We start from the raw sequence: 24,243 nt of genomic DNA, 5'->3' as shown, positions 1-24,243 counted from the left end.
GGTGCGTGTCCAAAAGACCCAAACTCTCCAAAGTCCTGAAGGGAATGGTTTTTAAATGCACCATCTCGGGTGAGGGCTTCAGCATGCATAACTTTCTTCCATTTGTTTGGTGGTGAAGTAACAGGGTGATGTTTCAGGAATCTCAGTCAACCTTCTGGTTCCAACCAATCTGGGGTCTAGTGCTTGTGCTCAGTGTATAGTCATCCTCCACCTGCGTGGGAGGGGGTCTTACTTCCATAGAACAACTCAGATATGGGTCAGATTGTTATTTATATTCCTTGAGGAGGAACTAGGACTCTGTTTTATTGCAGAACTATTGTTTCTTGACGGCTTTTCCTTTGTTTCTGCATTCCCTAATTAGTAACTGCTCGATCTGCTCTTTGGAACTCAGGGAAGGCCTAAGAGACAAGAAACAGGCTCTTCTCAATTCCTCCGCATCCCCCCCGCCACACCCAAATCCACTTTGGATAAACAATATCGATTACAATTTTGGGAGGGAGGAGGGTATCAACGAGGTGAATGAGCCCTTCCAGGGACAGAGTGACACCAGCTCTTGTTCGTAAAGAGGCTACATGGAAGGCAGACACCTCAACGTGCCGTTAGCTGGATGATGCCGGAATCCAGGGGGAATCCTCGAAGGAGGCTAGGCAATGAGAGGTCCTAAAAGTATTTGCTGAATGAAGATCTAGGTTACCTTCCACAGCTGAAGCCCAAGGTGTGGCCTCAGTGATCTGTGGTTGATGCTGTCACACACCAGCCTGGTCCAGGTGAGCCTACAGGCCCTAGGCTCTGCTGGAAGTTGAACAAGAGAGCTCCTGCCTGAATGGGTGAAAGCACTGTTTTTGCAAGTCACCTTCAATCATAAACAGAGAGTCTTTCCCCTACTTGTTATCTGTGTGACCTTGGGTGAGACATTTCACCTCTCTGAGCCTCGGTCTCCTTGGTGGTAAAATGGGTATACAGTGTCCTATTTCCCTCTCAGGACTGAGTGCAAGCTGGATAAGGTGATACACGGAAAACACTTAGAACAGCACCTGGCACATTTATCCAACTCAGTCGTGTACTTTACATAATCCTCTCCCAGTACTTGCTGGAGATCTGATCTCCTTTGCACAAAGCATCAAGTAAGGTTCCCTGAGATGGGGATATCTTCAAATAGAAGGGACTGACACAGGCAGCACCATCCAAAGGATGCACATTTTGCATCAGTCACTCCTGCTGTCACTTCTGCCCAGAACAAGCAACCCAGACTAACTGAGATTGAGTTCTAAACATTGCCCGTCCCTCAGCTTCTTCAACATCTGCCTGGAGGGCCCATCCTCAGCAGCTCTGAGGAACTGCTCCAGGCAGTGACTCCCAGGGCTTTCCATTGTTATTTCAGAAGCTTCGCAGCCTTTGAAGGAGGGCTGGGATGAATGACCCCTTTCTTCTTTCTAAGCCCTCATTGAAGGCATGCTCCACAGGGCCCAGCAGGGCAGTAACCTGCAGGCTCTTCACAACCACAAAGGCAGGAAGTGGGCACTAGGGGGAGCTGTGCTTTTCTGCTTTCAGAGAGTCTTCCTAGCAGGGTGGGACTGGAATTGCAAGACCAAGAAAGAACCTTGAAAACCCACTTTGCAGGTTTGTTAAAAATAACTCTTTTGGAGCTCCTGTTGTGGCTCAGGGGAAATGAATCTCTAGCTTAAGAGAGAAGCTTACATTACTTAGTCCTTATTTTTTTGGCTGTACCTGCAGCATATAAAGTCCTTGGGGCAGGGATTCAACCTGCGCCACAGCTGCAACCTGAGCCACGGCAGTGATGATGCCGGAGTCTTAACCCACAGCACCACCAGGATATTTCTTTCTTTTCTAAAACATGTGTTTTGGCCTATAAATCTCCCTTTGAGCGCTGCTTTAGCTGCATCCTCCAAGTTTAATATCATATTTTCATATCTTAAGATCTATATTCTTCTCTTCCTTGATAAATTAAAATACTGAGACCAAGTCCTGAATTTTAATTTAAATCACAAAGTTCATTTCAATTTATTTTCAGAACCATGTGGCAGAAGTCTCTGTAAAAAGGTTTGAAAGAATGAATCTTCTGGGGAGTTTGGGTTCCTATATAACCTCAATTGAATAAAAACTGCAAACATGGTTTCCAAAAATAAAACTAATAACTTATGCAAACTTATGCAAACATTGTTCTTCCAATGCCTGTAGAATAAGCCTTATTTTAAAAAACACATTTTAAAGTTAACAGAAAGATCTTAGAAAGAGACACCACTTGCATGTTGCTGATCTAGATTTATTAAATTTGTTTCATGTCATTGTTGTCACTTTTAGAGCTATTTAGACTTATTTTCAATCACATTATTGTTCACAGAATTCATGGAATTCATTAACGGCTAGTACTTCACATCCAAGGGTTTTAGGTAGCATAGCAAAATAGAAAAGAGGTGCTTGTGAGCAGAACCCAAATCTGATTATTTAGATAGATGTCTAGATCGTTACTGCTCTATTAGTCCTATTTTTTAAAATAATAAATTATTCCCAGAAAACCTACCCTGTCAGGTGCAATTTGTACTGTAGCTGTTTCAGGTTTGCCCATGACATGCCTGACACGAGGGTGCCAATCAAATCCCCGTCTGTGCTCTTTGATGCTCCGAGGGCTGGCTGAGGTGGGACACATGTATGCATTTTCTACAGCCTGCCACACTCCTCCCCGGTCTTGCAGCTGATGGGCTGTATTCACAATATGAGACTCTACATAAAACTTATATTAGACATAAAAAAGAGGGGCTTGGTGAATGGGGACTGATGCTCCTAAAACAGCCACTGACCATGCAGGGGAGAATGTCTAAAGTAAAAGAAATACCTCAGTTTGTGAGAACATCTTAAAGAAAATGTCCTTGGTGGTCATGGTCCAAGGTGAGTGCTTTGTGACATGAACTTGAAAACTTCTGGGGAGATTTCATGGATGGTTTTCTTACTTTGTTCCACATGAATTTGCATTTTGCAAAAAACATATTGGCGGTTTCCTGGTGGCCCTTGAAGCTCTGTGGATCCGTAGAGACTGGGGCTGGGGGGCTGGCTTCCTCAGGGACACCGGCGCTCCCACCACATTTGGGGCAGGATCCCTGAGACATAGTGGCCGTGTCAGATTTTGGAGATGGGAGTGGATGCCAGGTGTGGAATGCAGGCTGCCATTGAGGCCTTAGTCCAGCTTCTTGTTGTTGTCTGTGTTGTGCACGGAAGTTAAGAAGTCAATCACGAGCTTGGCTGTCTTCCTGGGTCTCTCCATCACCACTGAGTGCCCACAGTTTTCCAGGAGGTCCACATGGCAGTTGGTGATTGACTTAGCCAACATGTCTGCCCCAGATACATCGAGTATCTGTAGGACAAGAAAGGGAAGCAGATGCAAAAGATTCAGACACCTGTGCAAGCTCCATGGCCAGACCTCCTATCCAGGCCTGGCAGTGCTGATTTTGTGTGTGCAGAGGTGGGGGTCCCCACCTGGGGCATATGGAAGTTCCCAGGCTAGGGGTCAAATCCCAGCCAGCATCTGCGACCTACATCACAGCTCACGGAAACGCTGGATCCTTAACCCATTGAGCAAGTCCAGGGATTGAACCCATGTCCTCTTGGATACTAGTGGGGTTCATTACCACTGAGCCATGACATGAACTCCCAGGGTTAATTTGTAAGACCAAGCACTTCTGTTGAAGAGTCATAGGCCCCAACACTGAACTGACCACAAGTCCCATGTTTATTCTGCACTTGGCACCAGGAGTTGTCTGTTGCTGCTGTTACTGAGGTGGAAACACAGTCCCTGCCTGGAGGAAGTTCTGGTCTGGTGGGGAAGCCAGCCTGGAAAGCAGACAGGTGCAGGGCCATGTGGCAAGGAATCTGACAGGGGAGGACCCTGGGGGCTGAGAAACCACAGGGAAGAGGGATTCATGAAAGAGGGACAAGCACAAGGGTGGAGGTCACAGCAAATGCAGGGGACAGCGAGTAGCTCTAGCTCGAGGCTGTATGAGTGGGGAGGGGCTTAGGTGGGGAAGGGGAGGCGGTGTGGGGCTGTGTTCAGGGCAGTGAAGTGATCAGGCTGGGCCAAGAGAATGTACCCTGCAGCTGGACTAGGGAAAGCCACACAAGAGAGATGCAAGACAGGAACGCTAATTATCATGGGCTGGGGGAGTATCTGTTAAAGGGGGTCCCCAAGCAATGTGACCTCAGGCACTGAAGTTTGTGAATAACAGGGAGTGCTTTTCCACTTTTCCAGAACCCACCCTTTTTTAAAAACTCAATTTCACCTTCATCTGGGTTACCTTCCTAATATAATATGCCATTCCAACAGACTTTCTCCCCAACACTCTTTCTTTCTTTCTTTCTTTTTTTTTTTTTTTTTTTTTTTTTTGTCGTCTTTTTAGGGCCACAATGGCAGCATAGGGAAGTTCCCAGGCTAGGGGGCAAATCAGAGCTATAGCTGCCAGTCTACACCACAGCCACAGCAACTTGAGATCCAAGCCACATCTGTGACCTACACCACAGCTCATGGCAACGCTGGATCCCTGACCCACTGAGTGAGGCCAGGGTTCAAACCTGCATCCTCATGGATACTAGTCAGATTTGTTTTTCCTGTGCCACAACAGGAACTCCCCCTACACCGTCCTTTGGTGTCACATTCATATTCATTCTTTTCTTTATCGCTTTCACCTTCAATTCATCCCAGACAAGAGGCCCCTATTCTCCATCCTTAACAGCAAAACCCCAACAAACTCAAGCACCTGTTTTTGAGCTTTAATCTCATTAATCAAGATCATTAAAACCAAGATTTGCCACCCACTCAGATGTGGGGTGAGTGGAATGCAGAGCACCCTGAGCTACGAAAGAGCAAATAGGAAGAGTTGGAGGGGGGCTTAGCAGGAGTGGGGGAGGGGGTGCACTGAGCTCTTGCCTCTCCCTCTTGGGCCCTGAGAGGCTGCCATCACCTTTGGGATTTTCAGAATGAAGAAAGGTCTTCATTGTTCTGGCTCTGATTTCTGACTGAATGACTCCCTGCTGGGTGGCCCAGCCTGGGTTCCACCTCTCCAGGCTCAGGCGTACACAAAGCCTCTTTCCGTCTCTTGGTCTCTTGGCTACTGCAGAAGGGAGCACGTGAGCCCTCCCCCCTCTTGATGCCCTCATTCCTGCGCTCTGCACCCTGGGCCGAACCTGGCTGGTCTGAGAGGGCGGCACACTGACGCCACTGCCCCTCCCTGCCCTGTGTGAGGGCTTCTCCTCCGCAGCCCTGTCTCCTGCACCACCCCACCCAGTTGTGAGCCTGGCTGCAGCCTGACTTCCTGCCTGTGCTTTCATCATGCAGCCTGCCCAGGGATCACAATGGTGGCTTTTACCCTGGGGTTCGGAGGGGAACCGTCTCAACAGGGACAGCTTGGCTCTAATTTCTTTTCTCACAATAATCAGGAGTATAAGACTACCAGATACTCTTTAACAGACACTGTAATTCCATCTGCCCATGGGACTTATAAAGGCTCTATTTCTCCCTGTCTTCTCTTAGTTTAAACGTTCCAAAAACTTTCAGTAAGATGATTTCTAAAGAACGATTGCAAATGAAAATGGAGCTTCTGGGATATAAATCAGTGTATCTTTGGGAGGTTTATTTTAAGTCGATTGTGCCCTCCCTCCCAAATCTATATGTTGAAGTCTTAACCCCCCAATGTTCCCAAATGTGACTTTACTTGAAAACAGGGTCATTATAGATGTAATTAGCTAAGATGAGGCCATACTAGAGCAGGGCGGACCCTGAATCTAGTATGACTGATGTCTTAAAAAAAGGGAAACTTAAACACAGAGACACATCGACATCGGGAGAATGCCATGTGGTGATGCATCTATCAGCCAAGGAACACCAAAGACTGCCAGCAAACCACCAGAGGTGAGGGGAGAGGCAGGGAGCAGACTCCCCTTCACAGCTCCCAGAAGGAACCAAACTGCTGTGACCTTGATCTTGGACTCCAGCCTCCAAAACTGCAAAATAATCAATTCCTGTTGTTTAAGTCACACAATTTGTGCTACTTTGTTATAGCAGCCCTAGCAGACTAATGCAGGGTCATCTGACCAAGCCTATCTAAATTAAAAAGACATACAGCCTTTGACCCAGCAATTCCTCATGTAAAAAATGATGCTTCAGCTATGTTCTCACACTCCACAAACACACATGTATAATGATGTTCACTGAGGTGATGCTTAATGGCAAAAAATTGAGAATGACCCAAGTGACATCAGCAGAGCACTAGTTAAATGCAGTGTGGCACAGCCATATAATGGAATATTCTGCAGCTCTCAAAAAGTTTTGTCCTGGGCAAGACTCCATCATGAATGGTAAATCCGGGGGGTGAGGAACAGGACATGTGCGCAGTCTCAAAGTGTCTCCCCTAAAGACTGCTGATCAGTTGCAAGGGAAAAATCATTAGTCTGTGAGACAAAACTAGATGTTGTGACCAGGCAATTAAAATTCACATCACTGAGAGGCAGGAAGACACTGCCCTTCTGAGGATGTGATGTCATCTCACCCACAAGATACTCTGGCCAGGGATACAGAACCTGAATGTAATTACAAGGCAACAGCAGACAAACTCAAATTAAGGAACATTGTCTAGGAATTCCCGTTGTAGCTCAGCAGGTTAAGAACCTGCACATCTTGAAGTACTGGGGGTTAAAGGACATAATGTAAGCCACCTGTCTAAAAGTACATATTTCTAGATCTATCTAGATGAGGAGGATAAAAGCCAACGTGGCAAATGTTTAAAAATTGGTAAGAAATAAGATGTGGTACAAACATACCAGGGATGACACTCCATGTCAATAAAAAGAATAGTTGGTATATGCATCAACATGGATAAACCACAAAAACACTATGCCTGAGTGAGGTAGCCAGATGCAAAAGTCTATACGTTATATGATACCATTTTATGAAAATTCTAGAAGACTATATGATATACTATACTATATATACTATATATTCTATCCTAGTGTAGACATAGAAAACAGATCAGTGGTTGCATGGGGCTGAAGGACAAATGGAGATTAACATGAGCAAGAGGGAATTTTGGGGAGTGACTGAAGCGTTCTGTAACTGGGTTGTGGTGAGGTGCACACTAGGTGAATTTTACAGCATGGAAATTATATTACAGTAAAGCAGTTAAATTGATTAAATCAGGTATAGCAGATATAGGAGTACTATTTCCATTTTTAAAATTTTTTTTTTTTTTTTTGCTTTTTAGGGCCACACCGATGGCATGTGGAGGTTCCCAGGCTAGGGGTGGAATCAGAGGTACAGCTGCTGGCCTATACCACAGCCATAGCAGTGTGGGATTCGAGCCATGTCTGTGACCTACACCACAGCTCACGGCAACACCAGATCCTTAACCCACTGAGTGAGGCCAGGGATCAAACCTGCATCCTCATGGATCCTAGTCAGGTTTGTTAACCACTGAGCCACGAAGGGAACTCCTGTACTATGTTTACAATTCCATACATTTGAGATTATTTTGCAGTATCTTTAAAAATAGAATAAGTTGATCTGTATGGACTGAGAGAAAATGATTTCTAAGATATATATTTCTTACAATATAGGAAGGTGCAAAACAGTAAATATGGCATGTATAAAAAACTTATATATGTATATAGCATGTTTGAGAAACCTATAAGCTTATTTATGCATATTGGTATATGCTTAGAAGAGGAAGTAGGCAGATAGTGGCTCACCACCTGCTTTGTGAATAAAGGTTCCCATAGCTCTGCTTGCCATTTTTTTGCACATTGCCTACAGCTGCTTTTGCACTGCCACAATGCCACAATCTGGTTGAGTAGATGCGACAGAGAACTTACTGCTTGCAAAGTCACAAATAGATACTACCTAGCCCTTTACAGAAAACATTTGCCAAGCCCTGCTTTAGAAAATTTAAGAAATACATATAGGACTATAAGTGTTCCCTCAAGAAAATGGGACTTGGGATCTGGGATGTAAAACAGACCAAGATTTCATTATAAATTTTTTTGTACTCTTTGAAAATTTTTGCACCATGTGACTATATGTCTTTGAGAAAAATAATTTGCAAAAAATGATTTTTTTTTTCTTTTTAGGGGCACACCTGCAGCATATAGAAGTTTCCAGGCTAGGGGTCAAATCAGCCTCTACACCACAGCTACAGCAACACAGGATCCGAGTCATGTCTGTGACCTACACCACAGCTCAAGGCAATGCCAGATCCTTAACCCACTGAGTGAGGCCAGGGACTGAACCCACATCCTCATGGATGATAGTCTGGTTCATTACCACTGAAACACAATGGGAACTCCAAAAACAATTTTAAATTGTCTTGCATTTTAAGAGGTCAATGTTACTGCTCTCAACTCAGAGAATGATGCTCCCCATGACACTGGCACCTGGCTCAGGTGTTCCACCTCTCCCTGATATCAGAAACCAGCCAGGCTCCCTTTATAAGTGACCAGTAGCTTTTGCTCACAGGTCTGTGTAACTGGCACTGACGGCCCCAGGGACACACTACATACCTGATCTTCTTTCCCCCAGATGATCTGCGTTGGGACCTTGATCTTGTCCATGTTCTGATGGAGACAGTATCTTGACTTCTCACTGACCATTTCCAAAAACACTTTTCAGGGAAGGAAAACAAAATGAGTGCATGCTGGGCTGGGCTGTGGACACCATCGAGCATAGGCAGTCTTTCTCTCTTTCTTTCTTTTTTTTTTTTTTTTTTTTTGGTCTCTTTTTGCCACTTCCGGGGCTGCACTCGCAGCATATGGAGGTTCCCAGGCTAGGGGTCGAATCGGAGCTGTAGCCACCGGCCTACACCAGAGCCACAGCAATGCGGGACTTGAGCCGCGTCTGCCACCTACACCGCAGGTCATGGCAACGCCGGATCCTTAACCCACTGAGCAAGGCCAGGGATTGAACCCGCAACCTCATGGTTCCTAGTCGGATTCGTTAACCACTGAGCCACGACAGGAACTTCCTTTCTCTCTTTCTAAGCCACAGCTTTTCCTCTCAGAAATGTAAGAAATAAAAGCCAGCCACCCATAAAGCTTCATTTGTCATAAGTTCAAAGCTTAATGCAGGGATACTTACGCTTTCGGTAGAAGTTGTTATGAGGGATGCGGACATCGACCAGGCCTTGCAGGATCTAAGGATAAATGACCAGAGTCAGAAGGCAGGGGAAGATTCACTTCCTCCTGCTTCACACGGGTCTGGGACAATGAAGGAAACCAAGTCCAGCAATTTTGTGGCATTGTCAAATGCCAAATTCACAGGATGTACTATGCAATGTAATTGGGAGTTAGGTTCATAAGAGGCTTTTCTGTCTCATTAGGAGGCAACTTTGGTAATACTGTGAAGCCAAAGGCCCCCGCAGCATGTAAAATATACCTAAAATGGCCTGAGTGCCACTTAACCTCTGAGAAATTCTCTGCTTAGTCTGAGACACAACCAGCATAGAAATAATACCAAGTAATTATTCCATAATATCCAATGAAAAACAAGGTCTATTTTTAAAAAAATTAAACCATTGGAGATGATGGGCCTCTTAAACAATGAAGAAATAAACCATCTATTGGGGAAATTCTAGGAAGGCTTCCAATGTCCTGTGTGTACTGTTTGACACCGTTCTGGCCCTTCCTGCTGCGGGCTGTGAGGCTGCAGAACAGGGGGATGGCCAGGTCTCCTGGATCTGCCTCTTCCCCCTGCCTCAGGGTTCTTGAAGTAGGGTCCAGGGGTCACATTAGCAGCCATCACTCCTTTCATCTCCCTTAGAATAGTCTGAACTCTTCAAATACACTCTCAGTGCATTGAAGTGGGAGGATGCAGCCATAACTGCTCTGGACTAAACCCATGCTCTGGAGCATGACAGAAGCTGACTATTCTGGAATTGGAAGCCTAGAGGTGAGACCAACAACAAACCGTCCAACAGTCTCTGCTCAGCATCAGATATTTTCTTTGTTCTACTATCTATCCTGCACCCATGCATCTCTTCATCTTGCATCCATCCCTCTTCCACCTCTATTCCACCCACCCACCTATCCATCCATCCTGCATCTGACTCAGGCAGGCCCAGGTCTATCCATGTGTCTACTTATCCTGCATCTACCCATCTATCCTCCATCCTGGCTTCATGCAGACATCCATCTATCCATCACCCACCCGTCATGGATCTCTGAATTATATGCATATGTCTACCATGTATCCAACTATCCTGCATCCACCAATCCATCCACCTCCATCCATATAGTCTCCAGACATCCTCCCATCCATCTAAGCATTTAGGCATCCATCTATTCGGTATTCCTAAATCATCTGTGCATGCATGTGCCTCAATTCATAATCCATCTACTCTGCATCTATTACACATCCATTCTCCACCCCTGCATTATCCAGGCACCCTTCCATCCACTGATCCATCCAATCTATACCTAGGACCTACTTTATGCAAGCACTGTGCTAAAGGCTGGGGACAGAACAGCCAAAGACAAAGTCCCTGCTCTTACAGATTTAGAATGGAAGACATAAGCAAGTAGATAATCAGAGTGCAATGTGACTATGTGGGCCGAGTGCTTGGGTTTCCTTCCCTTCTAGGAGAGAAAACTTTAGGACCTGTATTTATCTTCTCCCAGTGTTTTCACATCCCTGAAAACTCAAAACATAGAATTTTCTAAACCCTGTTTGGCCACTCTACTCTGGAAAGAGATCAGTACTGAGAGGGGATCAGGGCAACATCATGACTAAAAAGGGGATTTCATGGATAGAACATATCACAGAATCTTTTTTTTTTTTTTTAGTCTTTTTAGGGCTGCATCCAAGGCATATGGAAGTTCCCAGGCTATGTGTCAAATTGGAGCTGCAATGGCCAGCCTACACCACAGCCACAGCAATGCCAGATCCTTAACCCCCTGAGAGAGGCCAAGGATCGAACCTACATCCTCATGTATACTAGTCAGGTTTGTTACCTCTGAGCCACAACAGGAACTTCCATACCAGGAAATCTGATTCTGGTGCATCCTCAGAGATGGGCCACACCTATTAATGAGTCAAGTTCTTAACTGCTAGGAAGACACACCCCACCCTGAGGCAGGGTCCAGTTCTTCAACAGAGTGAGATAATTTGCTGTTGTGAAGGCTCAGCCATGGGCTCTCCTCTCCTGGTTTTCCACACTTTCCCTACCTGACCTCACTTAGACCCATCACCTTTAACATCATCATTGGCTGAGGGCTCCAACTGCACAGCTCCAGGCCAGACTCCTTCAGCTCCACGTGTCTTTTCAACTGTCTACTTGACATTGGCACTTGATGGACTCACAGGGAACTGGAACTTCACACATCCAAAAATGGAGCTCTTAGCTTATCCCCCAAACCTCCCCGCCCTCTCCTTCCCCTACTCAGAAAACACTTCCTTTATCCAACTGAAGTACCAGAAGTCACCTATGACTCCTCGCCTTCCTGTATCCTCCACTTGCAATCCTCCAGGAAGTCCTATCTTCTTCCTCCCAAAGCCTCTCAGAGCTCTTGTCTCCACTGCCACCACTCCAGTCTACACCATTCTCATCTCCAAGCCACAATGGCACCCTAATGGGTCTCTCTGCCTCTGTTTGTACCCCCTACAACCCTTTGGTTCCTCCACTGTACTATGGAAAACTCCAAGCCCCTTTCCATAACCTACAAAGTACTACATGATCTACTACATGTTCAGAGTGGTTCTTAAGAGTCCAAAAGGTCAAATTATTTTCATAATAATATTAATGGCACTTGCCTTTTTCACTTTCATTCTCTCAAAAGCATACCAATATTCAGAGCCTACAGAATAAGGGAGAATGTCAACATTCTGATGGCTAATGAAATGAGACACTTGGGGTGCTCAGTAATTCCTAAATGTGTAAAGGTCCCGAGATTTTGAAAAAATGAGACTCTCTAACTGAGCCCCTTCCTCCCTTCCAATCTCATCTCAACCCATCTTTCCCTCACCCTCTGGGCTCCAGGGACTCTGGCCTCTTTCCAGCATCTTGAACTTACAAATGTTTTCTCCATTTTTGCTCAGGATGCTTTCTCAAAGAGGCTTATTTAAGCTTCTCCTGCATCCCTGTTTTCAATCACTGCATTATCTTCATTTCCTCTACAAAACTTATTACAACTTGTAATTTTCTTGCTATTTTCTGCCTCCCCACTGGCTTGTATCTGCCCAGGAATCTTCTCAGTCTTATTTATTCACCATGATGCCCAAGCACATATGTCACAGGCATGATACAGATGCCTGCTAAATGAATAAGCAGATGAGTGCAAGAGGAGGGAATGCATGAAGGAAGCTGGTACTGGCCACCTGGCTTTTGGTGGAGGACAGCCACACGGCTGCAGAAAAACGCATTACCTGCTGGGGCACCTTGATACGGGCATAGGAGCAGAGCTGGAGCATTTCACTCATCTCTTCGGGGGTGGACGGGATCAAGGGAATCTTTTCTATGGCAGCGGACTCCTGCAGTTCTTTCAGCTGCTTTACAAAGTGATTATCAGTTGAGTATTGCAGACCTGTAGGATTCAAACCAAAACAGCTTGGCAATATATCTACCTTCTTACCAAACCCAGTTTTATATAGACTTCCAATATTAGCCCAGAGCTAATATATTTCAGGTATTTTTCACCAGCAGATTTTTTTTTTTTTTTTTTTTTTTTTTTGCTTTTTAGGGCCGCACCCGCAGTGTATGGAAGTTCCTGGGATAGGGGTTGAATTAGAGATGCAGTCGCAGACCTACACCACACTCAGAGCAATGTGGCATCCAAGCCACATGTGCAACCTACACCACAGCTCACGGCAATGTGAGATCCTTAACCCTCTGAGTGAGGCCAGGGATAGAACCTGCGTCCTCATGGATGCTAGTCAGATTCGTTTCCACTGAGCCATGACAGGAACTCCTGGCTCTACATTTTAAAAGTCAACATGGATTTTTTTTAAGACTACTGCACAGGATTAAGATGGTGGAATAGAAGGTCTGGAGCTCAACTTCTCTCCTAAAAACAACAAAATTCACAACTAAAGGCTGAGCAATCTCCACCCAAATGGACCAGAAACCTTCAAAAAGTTATCCTACTCCAGGAGACAAAGAGGAGGCTACATCAAGAGATAGGAGGAGTGATTATGCGATATAAGAAACACCACACCTCCCGGGTGGGAAGCTCCACAGACTGGAAAGTAACTGGTTCACAGAGACTCACCTACAGGAGTGAGAGTTCTGAGCCACACATCAAACTCCCATGTGCAGGGATCTGGCACTGGGAGAAAGAGCCCCTGGAGCATCTGGCATTGAAGGTCTGTGGAGCTTGTGTGTAGGAGCTCCACAGGACTGGGGGAAACGGAGACCCCATTCTTAAAAGGTGCACACAGACTTTCACGTGCACTGGGTCCCAGGGCAAAGCAAAGTCTCCATAGGAATCTGGGTCAAACCTGACTGCAGTTCTTGGAGGACATCCTGGGAAAACAGGGGTGAATGTGACTTGTTGTGAGTGAAGGACATTGAAAGCAAAGCTCTTGGGAATATTCAGCAGCCATGCCTTTCTCTGGAGGTGGTCATTTTGGGAAAATCTGGTCCCACCTGTCAGTCAGCCCTGAGAAGCCCCAGGGTAAACAACAATCCAGGTGGGATCACGCCCCACCCCTCAGTAAACAGGCTACCTAAACACCCCTCATGCACACAGCTGCCTTTAACCCCATCCAGAGACTAAGCCCCACCTACCAGTGGGCAGGCATCAGCCCCTCCCATCAGGAAGCCTACACCAAGCCCCCATACCAAATTCAGCCACAAGGGGGGCAGACACCAGAAGTAAGAGAGGCTACAACTCTAATATCTGTAAAAAGGGCACCACACCAAAAACCTATAAAAATGAAAAGACGGAGAACTATAACTCAGATGAGGGAGAAAGAAAAATCCCCAGAATTAGCTAAGCGATGAGGAGATTCTCAGCCTCCAGGAAAAAGACTTTAGATTGTTGATGCTGAAGATGATGCAAGACATTGGAAATAAACTGGAGGCAAAGATGGATAATTACAGGACACACTGACCAAAGAGATAAAAGATATAAAACTTGAGCAAGAAGAGATGCAAAATACAATAACTGAAATAAAAATTCACCAGAAGCAGCTAACAGCAGAATACAGCAGGCAGAAGAATGAATAAGCGAGGTAGAGGACAGATTAGTGGAAATTATGGATGTGGAACAGAAAAGAGAAAAAAGATTGCAAACAAATGAAGAGAGTTTCAGAGTACTCTGGGACAACGTTAAATGCACCAACATCCGTATTATAGGGGTGCCAGGAGAAGAGAGAGAGAAGGGGATAGAAAAAATATTCCAAGAGATAATAGCCGAAGACTTTCCTAACGTGGGAAAGGAACCACTCACTCAAATCCAGGAAGCACAATGAGTACCATATAAAGTAAACCCAAGGAGGAACACCCCAAGACACATATTAATCAAACTGACCAAAATTAAAGACAAAGAGAAAATCTTGAAAGCAGTTAGGGAAAAGAAACAAATAACATACAAGGGAACCCCAATAAGGTTATTGGCAGATTTTTCAGCTGAAACTCTGCAGGCCAGAAGGGAGTGGCATCATATACTTAATGTGATGAAAGGAAAAAACCTCCAACCAAGATTACTTTACCTAGCAAGGCTCTCATTCAGATTTGAAGGAGAAATCAAAACCTTCACAGATAAGCAAAAGCTGAGAGAATTCAGCAACACTAAACCAGCCTTATGACAAATACTAAAGGAGCTTCTCTAGGCAGAAAGGAAAAGACAGCAACAGGAAACAAAAATTCCACAAATGACAAGGCTCACCAGTAAAGGTATATTTACAGTAAAGATATGAAATCATCCATGCACAATTATACCACCAAAATCAGAAATCTTGACAAGATGTGGGTACAAATGCAGGACACTGGAGATGAACTTGCAATTAAGAGGACAACAACTTAAAACAACCTCATATACATGTAGACCCTTACATCAAAACTTCAGAGTAACTGCAAACCAAAAATCTACAGTTGATACACAAACAAGGACTCTCTGGAAAAGAAACATATCTCATAGTAAATAAGTGCATAATCCACCATGAAGGGGGTCATTTGACATCATTCTTGGAATACTGAAGTCTTCTTACATCTGATTCTGATTTCCTCTCCATCAATGAATTTATGATAATTATAATTAAATAATGCAACTGTACAATTAAATAATACAGTTCTACAATTGCATTATTAATAACCATTTCTCTCCATGGTACAATGTAAGCTCTATAATGTCTTGTTTATCACATCACCTAGAATGGTGTAATGCCTATACTGAAGAATCAATAAGATGTAACAAATTGTGAGGACATAGTTATATAGTTACATGGGTTTTTAACCAATTTATGCATTTTATATTTTACTTATTCCCAGAGGGTATATTATTTTTGTTATTCTTACCAGTTAAGTTATCCTTTTTATTATGCTATATAAAATATTTAATGGTATATAAGGCTTTCTTCTTTATAAATTTTAGTTGTATAATATACACAATTTTAACATAATGCTAATTTTTAAAGAAAAATTGAAATGTAATAGATAATACTAAATATTAAAGAGGAAAGCCATACAAAATGGTATAAAGTATAAAATAAATTTCCTATTTGTCTCAGCATATTTTCCATTCCACTTCTCCAGAGGGAGTCACTTAATCTGTTTCTTGAGATCCATGATATAATAATCTGTGTGAATGTAATTGTGTTTAAATATATGTATTTTATTCTGTAAAAAAAATAAATAAATAAAATTTTAAAAAAAGTTAACATGGTTATGATTATGGTTATACAACTACTGATTGTACCACTAAAGCATTCTGATCAGTAACTCTAAAATATCACCAAAAGGATGATTCTAAAAAAAGAGTCATTGTAGATACTGTAATTTGTTTCTTCAGAGATTCAGATCCTGCTATGCTCAAGTCACTCTCAGGGTTATTTTAGCCTCATAACTCACCAGCAGGGCACACAAGAGACAGGCTGCAGAGATCCGATGGGTAGTAAGCGGCATACACCCCAGCCACGTGGCCACCCATGGAAGTGCCTATCAGGTGGAAGGGTTTTCTGTTCAGCTTGAGGCATTCTACAAACTAGGAAGGGAAGTAAAAGAGAGGCTTGGTTATACAACCGTGGACAATGACATTGGTGATTACAGAGCAGAACACCTCTATACTCCCTATGGGGACAAATGAAAAGGGCTATTGATAAAAGGGGATCTGAAATCTACTGGATCTATTACCAAGGCCTTTTACATGCATGTACTGCTCTTTACCTGGCACAGGTTAGTGAGGGGTCATTTGTATGTATAAAACCAACAAGGATTCCCCTAAGTCATGAATCAGCAATTTTTTGTTTTGTTTTGTTTTGTTTTTTTGGATGCACTAGCAGCATGTGGAAGTTCCTGGGCCAGGGATCAAACCCGCACCAAGGCTGCAGCCTGCACCAGAGCTTTGGCAACACTGGATCCTAAATTTGCTCCCTCAAGGGAACTTCCAGCAAACTTCTTAATAAACGTCCCAAGAGTAAATACTTTCTGCTTTGTGGGCCATATGATCTCTATTACAACTACTCAACTCTGCTGTTAAAGCAGAAAAGCAGCTAAAGAGAATACGTAAATAAACGAGCATGGCTGTGTTTGGATAAACCTCAGCTTGGTGTTCTCTGTGGCACAGTGGCTTAAGGATCCAGCACTGTCACTTCAGCAGCTTGGGGTGCTGCTGTGGTACAGGTTCCATCCCTGGCCCAGGAATATCCACATGCCAAAGAACAAAAGAACAAAAACAAAATTAAAAAAACTTAGCTTACAAAAACAGATGGCAGGCCAAATACAGCCCATGGGCCATAGTCTGCTGACTCTTGCCCTAATTTACAGCCCTTCCCATCCATTCATATAACTATCCGCCAATTCTTCTGTCTTTTCAATCATCCAACCATCCATCCAGCTTTCCATATATCCAGCCATCCAACTATCCACTTACCTACCCATTCACCTAAAAAATATTTATTGGATATCTATTATGTGCAAGGAACTATGGTTAGCTGCTGAGGATGCAGCAGAGAGTCAAATAAACAAGGTTCCTAACTTCAACAGAATACATATTCTGGGGCAAACATTGAATAAATAGCCTCATTTGGGAAAAATACTTAACATCAATTTGAAGCTTATGAACCACTAAATTCTGAAATGGTTCATGAGCCCCATGACATTGGAAGTCCAGCCAAAGGGGACTGAATATAGAACAAAAAGCAAAGAGTACCCTCCCCACCCTCCACAGCTAGATAGAAGTGCTGTTACTGTCATCATGTAGCTGGTGTGCAGAAAAAGAGAGTCTAGGGAAATACATGGTTCTGAGGAATTCTAAACTTTTTTGAAGAGCTGAGAAAATGAGATTGTATTTCTTCAGAAACAAAGGCAATATAGGTAGAGGAGAAGAGTCTACAGTAAGCCCTGATCCTCCAGAGCTGACCACTAGGCAGCCGTTTTGTTTGCAATTACTTGTAAATAGAATGTCATGCAGGCTAGTTAGACCTGGATCAGAATGGAACTCTCTTGCCTGCGCTTCAGACTTAGGTATGCAATGGTGGGAAGGACCCATCTGGGCAATTTCTGGTGGAGCTTCATGCTTACCTGGTGTATCCTCTTGACTTGCCCATCTATGGACAGGTCATCCAGGGAGGAACGGGTGGTGCCCTCATGTCCTGGCATGTCCACGCAGATCAAGTGCAGGTTCTTTGGAAGGAACTAAGGACACACAGGCCCTAAGAGTCAGTATGTGGTGTATAGAACATGTCCCATTTTTATGGGGCTTTTGCCCCCCACTTACCAAGTGATCTGGAGAGCAACCCTGGGGAGGTATGAGCCTGGACCACCTAGTGTCTTTACCCTAACAACATCTGATGTGAATAAGCATTGCTAGTAGACTTACAGGAACAGAAGTCCCGCAAATCTAATACATATATGGAAGGGGACTTGGGGGATGACTGCGAAAATGGAGGCTAAGGTCAGGGTAGTCGGCATGCATCCATTGCTATTTTATTTTTTTTATTTTTTATTTTTTTGTCTATTCTAGGGCTGCACCAAGGCATATGGAGTTTCCCAGGCTAGGGGTCGAAATGGAGCTGTAGCCACCTGCCTATGCCACAACCACAGCAACACCAGATCCGAGTCGTGTCTGCGACCTACACCACAGCTCACAGCAATGCCAGATCCTTAACCCACTGAACAAGGCCAGGGATCAAACCCGCAACCTCATGGTTCCTAGTCGGATTCATTAACTACTGAGCCACGACAGGAACTCCCTTTGCTCTTTCTTGACACCAGTTGGCAGGCACTACCTCCTCCTCCTCTCCTTTACTCCTTCCACATTAATCCAGTCATGTAGCCACTAACTTGGAACTGTAAGGGATGGTTCTCTTCCCCAGAGACCTGGCCATCTCCAGAGCTGACAGGAACTATGCTTTTCCTAAGACTATATCTGACCACTCTCATTCTGGGTTCAACCTTATTTATTTATTAATTTATTTTGCCTTAAGGTCTACTACCTAGGGTATTTTTTAAATCACTTCTTCCATTTAAATATGTGCCACTTTTATCTGAAAAATATCAATTATCAATACATAAGTATCCAGTTACCTGAAAGATGGAGACAGGACGTGAGCTGAAGGTTCATTAAAGCATGAGAAGGACTGTCCTCCCAGTGGAATTTGGAAATAAGAACATAAGTAACTAGAGGATGTGTGAGCCTTTTCCTCCTGGTGTAGATCATTTGTGGGATCATTCATATGCTTGAGGTGAGAGCCTGACATCCTTCCCTCCCAAGAGGTCTCCCAGCCCCTATCTTTACCAGCTGTTTACCCTTAACAAGTAAAGCAAGTTGCCACATCCAAGTAAACCTGGACAGAAAGTGAGTGATTTGGAAAACTCCCAGAAATCTGCCCGATTAAGACAGTTTCTTTAAAGGGATGAGGAAAGGAAAAGAGAAAAAGCAGAAACAGAAGGAAGAGGGCAGGAGGTGGGGAAGGGAGAAGGAGAAGCAGAAAAGGGAGAAGGAGGGGAAGGGAGGGAGAAGAGATGTTTGGAGAATAGGAAAACAAACGATTTTTTAAAAAGCTGGATCTTGGTAATTAGGACCATCCTGAGATGAAGCTGAGTGTCAGAAACCTTCCCTAAAAATTACTCATAAGGTGAAACAATTTCTGAGGCACAGATTTTACAAACAACACCCAACTCAATAAATTCTGTCTGGTAAAAGGATCTGAATAATAAATCACGTTTGTTTTAGGAGATAAGCCACAGTTCCCTTTCCTTTCTACCACTGCTGATGACATTGCAGCCAAGTGGAAACCTTTTACTGAGTGAGTGACACACTGTGTGAAGAGGGAAGACTCCAGAACAGCACCTTGACCACGCTAAGCCACATGTCCTTGTGCGCAGAGAATCCGTGGAGCATGAGGATGGAAGGCTTGTGCCCAGGCCTGCCTCGGAAGGAGTAGCAGAACTGATAGTCCTCGTGGTGAACATAGCGGACCTGCATGCCCAGCGCCCTCCGCCAGTACCTGGGGAGGAAAGACACAGGCAAAGCAAGTCAGCAAGGTCCAGAGAGGCAGCTTGGGGAGGGGGACTCCCTGTAGCCCTACTTGGAGGTAAGACTAATTAACGCTTCTCCCAGCCCTCCTTCTCCACGCATGTCCCTGGAGTTCCCCGAGCTTCACCCTTGTCAAGAAGCACTAAGGGGGAGTTCCTGTTGTGGCACAGTGGAAACGAATCAGACTAGGAACCACGAGGTTGCGGGTTTGATCCCTGGCCTTGCTCAGTGGGTTAAGGATCCAGCATTGCTGTGAGCTGTGGTGTAGGTCACAAATGCAGCTCAGATCTGGCATTGCTGTGGCTCTGGTGTAGACTGGCAGCAATAGGTCTGATTCGACCCCTAGCCTGGGAATCTCCATATGCCAAGGATGCAGCCCTCAAATGACAAAAAGACAAAAAAAAAAAAAAAAAAAAAAAAAAAGAAGAAGAAGCACTAAAGGAAACCATTCCAGAAAGCACCTGAAATGAATATTCTGGAATATACATTACTAGTCATTCTATTTGGAAGGGAAAGGGGGTGTTTTCTCAAGGAGCATGTCCCATAACAGCCTTTGGTTAATATGTATTTCTAGCAGTTTGAACCACAGTGCAAAGAAGGAGCAAGCAGTGGGACCCCACTGGGTATCTGACAAAGCTCCTTCTTGGCCTTGCTTGTTTGAACTTCAACAGAATTTGAAATGGCTGGTGGCAAGGGTGGGGAGGACTCTAGAGAGGCCAACACAAAGGTGGTGCCTCCTCTCAGAGAGCTGGCTTGTAGTTCCTGGTGGGCCATGGCCATCAACACCTGAAATCTGGGCTGTGTGGGCATGAGAACCTCTGTGTTCAGTGCCGCTGTCTTGAGTACCTCCCCACAGAGGTACTTTAATAGGCAGGAGATGCATCAAAAGACTTAAAGGTAAAGTGTGTTCCTGCTCATCACCTGCAACTTACTATTCATGGAGATGAAGAGCTGGACTCTCATCAAGGCTGCAGTTGCTGGCAGTGGTATCTTTCCACATTCACAAATCGACAGATAGGGAGAGAGGACAAGAGCAGACTGTCTAACAGATCCCTGGATCCCTTATTAAATCTCAGGCCTCCTGATACTCTTACTGCTGAACAGTGTCAGTGATTCCAGTGACTGGCATCTCTGCAAGAAACACTCTTTTGTAAATATTTCAGCAGGTTGATTAGCTTGTCAACCAAATTTCTGCATTTCAGTCTTAACCTTATTGATGGACTGATTGATTCTTGTGAGTGTGTTTTTACTGGGATACAGGGCAAGGGTTGGGAAATATCTCTGCGGGCTATTCCCCACCAAGGAAATGTCCATTCTAATCTTCCTGGGATAGCTCTGGAACTTTTTCTTCTCCTTGGAGAAGAAGGCTGCTCTTGCTGCCAGCAGACTCTTCAGGTTCACTGCTTACAGCTCCTCCTTGAGGAGAATTTCCTCTTTTCCTTGGGGACACTCTTGTTTGCTGACTCTTCTGGGTCACTAACTGGTTCCTCTTTGGGGAAAGGTTTCTTCCTCTTTGGAGGATTTCCACTGCCAGCCGTCTCTTTAAGATCATGACTATCCAGCTCCTCCTTGGAAGAGGATTCCTTTTTCTTGGGTTTAGAGAGAGACAGACGGGTCTTCCATTTCATTCTCCTGAGAAGTCTCCTGGGGCTTCTGGTTTTTCTTCTTTTTGGGTCTTGCACTTGACTCCTCACACTCCTCCTGAGCACTGCTGCTGTTTTCTGAAGATGTGAGGGGAACTGAAGCCAGACCCTTCTTTTCCTTCTTCAAGCATTTCTTCTCCTGTTTCTCTAGCTTCCTAGTCATTCAGCAGTGGCTTCCTCTGCCTGAACCACTGCCTCCTTCATGACATCCAGAGTCTTCTATGGACTCTCTCCAGCCTAATAGAAGGACAGATTCTCCTTGACATGTTCTGAAAGCTTCTCCACAAATATACAGAGAGGCGTCAATTTATGAAGCGATACTGCATTTGCTTGCCAGGTATCACAAAGTGCAGCCTTTGTTCTTGGCAACTGCCTGGCCAATGAAGGTGGAGTAGAAACTGAGGCCCTGTTTTGGGGTGTTATCCCCTGTCTTCAGGGCTTGGGAAACTTAGTCCCCTTGCTGGGCCCAGGGGATCACTCAGACACCAGGACTGGCCTTCATTCCAGTGTTACTGTGACTTAAAGAAGCTATTCATTCTTGAGTGTTGGATTTTGATGGAGTTGACTGTTTTTATTTTTTTTATTACTTATTTATTTATTTTTTTGCTTTTTTAGGGCCACGCCCACGGCATATGGAGGTTCCCAGGCTAGGGGTTTAATTGGAGCTACAGCTGCCAGCCTACATCACAGCCACAGCAATGCCAGATCTGAGCCGCATTTGCGACCTGCACTACAGTTCATGGCAATGCTGGATCCTTAACTCACTGAGCGAGGCCAGGGATTGAACCTGCAACCTCACGGTTCCTTGTCGGAGTTATTTCCACTACACCACAATGGGAACTCCTGGAGTTGACTGTTTTTTTTAAGAAAAACTATTTGGATTTTTGTTGTAATGCATAATTTATGGTAACAAACATTTGATTTGGTATGGATATTATTTCCACTATGGTGGATAAGCTCAACAAAGATCATATGCCTTCCCTTGCTTTCCACCCCAAATATATTTTTCTTAGAGACTTTGAGAATGAGACCTTGTTTCTCAAGCATTATCTTATTAGTCCTCTGGTTTTATTCTTTACAACATATGGCAGCTGGTTGAAAGCTCAGCTTTTGTTGGTTACATAAGATTTGGCAGTGCTGGAGTTTGGCTGGAAATTGATTTCAATATGAAATTACCATCTAAACAAATTGAAATCTCTGCATGAAGAATCTCTCTAAGATGAAAGATAATTAATTCAGTCAGAGATTCACTTTGGTCTACTTTGCACCAAAGACGTAGCCGAGGCTTATAATAGCAAATAGCCTAAATGGACCAGCTTTTAACTCTGTGTGTAAAATAAAGGGAGAGGGAGATACAGTCACTTGTATCTGCACAGAAAAAGCATGGGAGCATATATAAGACACTATTAAGATGAGCATCTGGAGCTGAGGTGGGAAGTACTGTGAGAAGTAGGTGGAGAGGGAACAGTGGTGGGAGGGAGAATCCTAACGTTCCTTTTAGTACTTTTTCAGTGAATATAGTGCCTATTCAAAACATTAACAATATAATAAAACTGTCTAGCTTAACAGCTCTTCTATGACAAAACATGTATATTTCAAAATTCTAAATTATAACGTGGTAACATGGGTTTGCTCATTCATTCATATCCCAGCTCATTCATTTACTAACTATATAAAATCCTGAACTTCAATTTCCTCATCTATAATATGGGACTATAATATTCTAATGACGATATGATTAAGATTAAATGAGATAATCCATTATAAAGTTTGGTTCAATACCTGACACATGGAAGTATTTATTCTATTAACAGTGGTTTTACTATTACATGAAAAAGATTCTAATACATAAAATTCTAACTAAAAGTCTATTATATATTCTATTATATAAAAAAGACCAAAATAGATATTTCTCCAAAGAAGACAGACGGATGGCCATTAGGCACATGAAAAGATGCTCACCATTGCTAATTATTAGAGAAATACAAATCAAAGCTACAATGAGGTACCACCTCACACTCGTCAGAATGGCCATCATTAAAAAGTCTATGAATAACAAATGCTGGAGAGAGTATGGAGAAAAGGGAACCCTCTTACACTCTTGGTGGGTTCCACTATGGAAAACAGTATATAGAGGCTCCTCAGAAAACTAAGGATAGTGTTACCATATGATCCAGCAATCCCACTCCTGGGCACATTACCAGACAAAATTATAATTCAAAAAGACACATGCATCTCTATGTTCACAGTAGCACTATTCACAATAGCCTAGACATGGAAACAACCTAAATATCCATCAACAGAGTATACAGAAGATGTGATGTGATAAGTGTGTGTGTGTATGTGTGGTGTTGGGGGCTATGGAACACTACTTAGCCATAAAACAAGAACTTGCAGCAATATGGATGGACCCAGAGATGATCATACTAAGTGAAATAAGTCAGATAGAGAAAGACAAATACCATAAGCTATCACTTATATGTGGAATCTAAAATATGACACAGGAGTTTCTATCATGGTTCAGTGGTTAACAAACCCAACTAGCATCCATGAGGACATGGGTTTGATCCCCGGCCTCACTCAAGTGGGTTAGGGATCCGGTGTTGCCATGAGCTATGGTGTAGGTGGCAGATTCGGCTTGGATCTGGCGTTGCTATGGCTGTGGCGTAGGCCTGCAGCTACAGCTCTGATGACCCCTAGTCTGGGAACCTCCTTATGCCGTGGGTGCAGCCCTAAAAAGACAAAAGACAAAAGACAATAAGATAAAATAAAATATGACACAAATAAACCTATCTACAAAACAGAAATAGACCCACGGACAAGGAGAACAGACTTTAGGTTGCCAAGGGGGTAGGAGGTGGGAGTGGGATGGACTGGGAGTTTAGGATAAACATAGATGCAAGCTATTATATCTTGA

The 24,243-nt window shown here is 43.9% G+C and overlaps 1 protein-coding gene across 6 annotated transcripts in view; it reads right to left on the bottom strand.

Annotated features, from left to right (window-relative positions):
- The window catches only part of ABHD6 (abhydrolase domain containing 6), a 72,932-nt gene continuing 50,705 nt past the window's right edge, over positions 2,017–24,243 (bottom strand). For all 6 annotated transcript variants that reach the window (XM_021069089.1, XM_021069091.1, XM_003132273.6 and 3 more), the window contains 7 exons: positions 19,498–19,654; positions 17,727–17,840; positions 16,056–16,188; positions 12,413–12,570; positions 9,131–9,185; positions 8,557–8,657; positions 2,017–3,370 (listed from right to left, as the gene is read on the bottom strand). In XM_021069089.1, the coding sequence (XP_020924748.1) occupies positions 3,194–3,370; positions 8,557–8,657; positions 9,131–9,185; positions 12,413–12,570; positions 16,056–16,188; positions 17,727–17,840; positions 19,498–19,654 (895 nt within the window). In that variant the 3' untranslated portion in view covers positions 2,017–3,193. The remainder of the gene's footprint in view (positions 3,371–8,556; positions 8,658–9,130; positions 9,186–12,412; positions 12,571–16,055; positions 16,189–17,726; positions 17,841–19,497; positions 19,655–24,243) is intronic.

The sequence above is a fragment of the Sus scrofa genome, chromosome 13 (assembly GCF_000003025.6).
Source record: "Sus scrofa isolate TJ Tabasco breed Duroc chromosome 13, Sscrofa11.1, whole genome shotgun sequence".
In the NCBI taxonomy this organism is placed as follows: domain Eukaryota; kingdom Metazoa; phylum Chordata; class Mammalia; order Artiodactyla; family Suidae; genus Sus; species Sus scrofa.
Note: the sequence above shows the minus strand (reverse complement) of the source record. Positions and strands in the feature narration are given on the sequence as shown.